Raw genomic sequence first — 2,759 nt, 5'->3', positions numbered from 1 at the left:
GCAGGACCCAGCCCTTGCCCTTGTTGATCCCACGGATCCAGCCTGGCCAGATCCCTCTGGAGAACCTGAACTTTGGAGCTCTTCCCAACAACTCACCGAACCACCACCTCCTGAACACAACCACCATCCCCTCTGCACTTTGCCCCTGTGTGAGCAGCCAGCAGCCTCCAACTCACTTGAGGGGATCCTCCTGGTCGCTATCGATGCTGTCAGCCTCGCTGTCGGGGTCCCCTCGCCACGTCTGCTCCACAGTGATAGGCTCCTGCTCCCCGTCACTCCAGCTGTCCTCATCTGGAGGGGACAAGTTGCCCTGACTGATAGGACACCAGCCTCACAGCCTGGAGCTCGCTGCCTCCACGGGACAGTTGGGGGACCCAGGAGCTGGCTCTGCCTCTTCCCAAAAGGCTTCTCCTCGCCAGCACGGCGTGAGCGAGGGGTGTGGGACAACGGGAAACCCACCACCCTGGCACAGTCACTCACACAGCTCCACTGGTGACAATCCTGCCCACCCAGGAATCACAGACTGGCAGCTGGACCCCAGCCCTGAGTTGCTGTTTGACCAGCACCACAAGAGACTAACCCAGCAGAGAGGGAAACGTTCCTACCCTGCAAGGGTCGAGGGAGGAAAAGCTGCAGGATTTTGGTCTGGCAGCATGAATTGTCCACAGACAACAGCAGGAGAGACATGTTGGGGTCTGGAGAACAAGATCTTTTCCCCACCCACCCCTGGGATCTTTCTTCCACTGGATTTAAGAAGTGATTTTCTTGACATTTCCACAGCCAACTGAAAACTCCACGTCCTCTTTGCTTTCAGTTCTCACCAAGGATCCGACTGGCTTCGCTGCGGCTGCTCTCGGGGGTCTGGGAGCCCAGCTCTGTTTTGGCATAAGAACTCAGCTGGCAAAGGAGCATCTCGCCCACAGGCCCAGGACTGGATTTCTTCATCTGTGCCTGGAGAGCCAGAGCGTTCCTCCGGGCGTGCTCCGCGCAGAACGACGTGCTGCAGGGACAAACCACCAGCTCCTTACAGCCCCGAGCCCTCAGCCAGCAAAATGAATGAGGGGTACAGTGAGAAACATCCCCTGGCACCCAGGAAGCACGTCCCAACCCCCTCCAACAACCCCACAGGGCGAGCTGCTGGCTGTGGGGGCAGCTCGGAGAGCCCCCGGGGTGGCTCGTGGCCCGACGCTGAAATGCCACTGCTGGCACTGGAGCTGGTGGCCACAGGGCAGGGAGAGAAAAGAGCTTTCTGCTCATGCTGCTGAGGTGAGCAATTCTGCTCCCACGCGCTGGTGCTGGGCTCTCAGGCCACGCTGGCCAGCAGTGGATGGAGGATTTTGGTGGCAGAGGGCCTGGAATGAAGATCCCCAGTGTCCACGTCCCTGTCACCTCTGGGGAAGTCCCTCTCGTAAGGGCCACTGTGCTCTGCTGATGTGCTCCCTGAATGTCAGTAACTGTTCCAGGGCCTTCCAGCCAGAGCAGCCAACACATTTTATATGCTTCAGAGAACAAGAAGCACAAGCAGGTCATGGGCTCCACAGAGCAACGATGGGAGTATCTGGAGCAGCTCTGGGATGAGGACAGGCTGAGAGCCCTGGGGCTGTTCAGATGGAGAGGAGAAGACTCAGAAGGGATCTGATCAATGCTGAGCAAGAGCTAAAGGGCCCCCAGGGGGGCAAGAGGATGGGCCCAGACTCTTGAGATGATCCCCAGAGGTCCTTTCCCACCCCCAGCAGGCTGGGATCCTGGGGCCTACACTGAGGATGGTCTGTAAGCACAGAGAGCAGTGAGTTCAGTTTGCTGGGCTGAGCGGAAGGACGGCCCCGCGTGGGTGCAGGGACAGCTCTGACCAAGGACCTGGAGCTCTGCAGCCACCTTCTGATGGCTGAGGGCAGTAGCCTGACAGTCCTGCACGACCAAGACAACCCTACACAGCACCCAGCACTCAAAGTCTTTCTTTAACCTTAAAAATGCTTCAGAAAGAGAAGCCCACCCATCTGAAGCGACACCAGTCGAATCAGCAAGACCTTCTCCTGCCCATTTCAATCCTGTGTGGCCCAGAAGAGGAGAAGCAGGAGATGAAGCCACTCACCCATCCTTTTTTTCTGGTTTCGGCGCAGCGTTGGGACACCTCTTCCCATTCTTCGTCGAAACGTAGCTGCACTGCTTGAAAGGGGCACTCCTGTCCTCGAGGATGTGCTTGATGCAGAAGTCCTGCCCCTCCAGGCGTGGCTGGGAGCACTGCCGGTGGCTGAAGGAGCAGGACAGAGGCTCCTGGGGCCTGGGCAGGGGCGTGAGGCGGCCTCGGCTCGAGGGCAGAACGTGGATCCGGATTCTGTTCATGCCAGCAGCTGCTCCAGAGAGCAGCAAGTCAGGGAAAAGATAAAGGAAACAGGCATAAAAAGGAAGAAGAGCAACGTCTGCTAAAGGAGATGAATCAATCCGAGCCCCTCAGGCAGGAGGCAGATGGAGTGGGTCTGATAAAGAGCATTTCTCCCCAGGTCTGGGGAGGTTTTTAGCTTTGTAGCAAGGCCACAACGAGACACATCAAACCCCAGCTGCTGAGCAGCAACATCCCAGCCAAGCTGTGGGCACAGAAAGTGCTGCTGCCCGCCAGCGTTGTGCCCAGGGGGGCATACGTGGCCCAAAGGCATTCATCTGCCACCCCAATGCCAGCCCCTCTCCTCTCAGGGCACGAATCCCTTCACCCTGCACCCTCCTGGGGGCTCCCACCCCACCCCATCCCCTCAGGGCATCGC

At 58.6% G+C, this 2,759-nt stretch overlaps 1 protein-coding gene across 1 annotated transcript; it reads right to left on the bottom strand.

Annotated features, from left to right (window-relative positions):
• Positions 1 to 172: 172 nt before the first annotated feature.
• On the bottom strand, positions 173 to 2,343 carry LOC103771266 (KAT8 regulatory NSL complex subunit 2). Its single transcript, XM_008938555.1, has 3 exons — positions 2,093 to 2,343; positions 822 to 1,000; positions 173 to 291 (listed from the first exon to the last, which is right to left on the bottom strand). Exons 1-3 carry the CDS (start codon positions 2,341 to 2,343, stop codon positions 173 to 175), a joined length of 549 nt encoding a protein of 182 aa, XP_008936803.1.
• Positions 2,344 to 2,759: the final 416 nt, after the last annotated feature.

The sequence above is a fragment of the Merops nubicus genome, unplaced genomic scaffold (genome assembly GCF_000691845.1).
Source record: "Merops nubicus isolate BGI_N331 unplaced genomic scaffold, ASM69184v1 Scaffold49334, whole genome shotgun sequence".
Taxonomy (NCBI): domain Eukaryota; kingdom Metazoa; phylum Chordata; class Aves; order Coraciiformes; family Meropidae; genus Merops; species Merops nubicus.
The sequence above is the reverse complement of the archived record's forward strand: the minus strand, read 5'-3'. Positions and strand labels throughout refer to the sequence as shown.

What these genes read in the sequence shown, in the direction of transcription:
- LOC103771266 (XM_008938555.1), bottom strand. Translation starts at nt 2,343, where the DNA reads ATGAACAGAATCCGGATCCACGTTCTGCCCTCGAGCCGAGGCCGCCTC. An exon ending in AAACCAGAAAAAAAGGATGG is followed by an intron (nt 1,001 to 2,092) that starts GTGAGTGGCTTC and finishes TTGTCCCTGCAG; the next exon opens with CACGTCGTTCTGCGCGGAGC. An exon ending in CGAAGCCAGTCGGATCCTTG is followed by an intron (nt 292 to 821) that starts GTGAGAACTGAA and finishes TGTCCCCTCCAG; the next exon opens with ATGAGGACAGCTGGAGTGAC.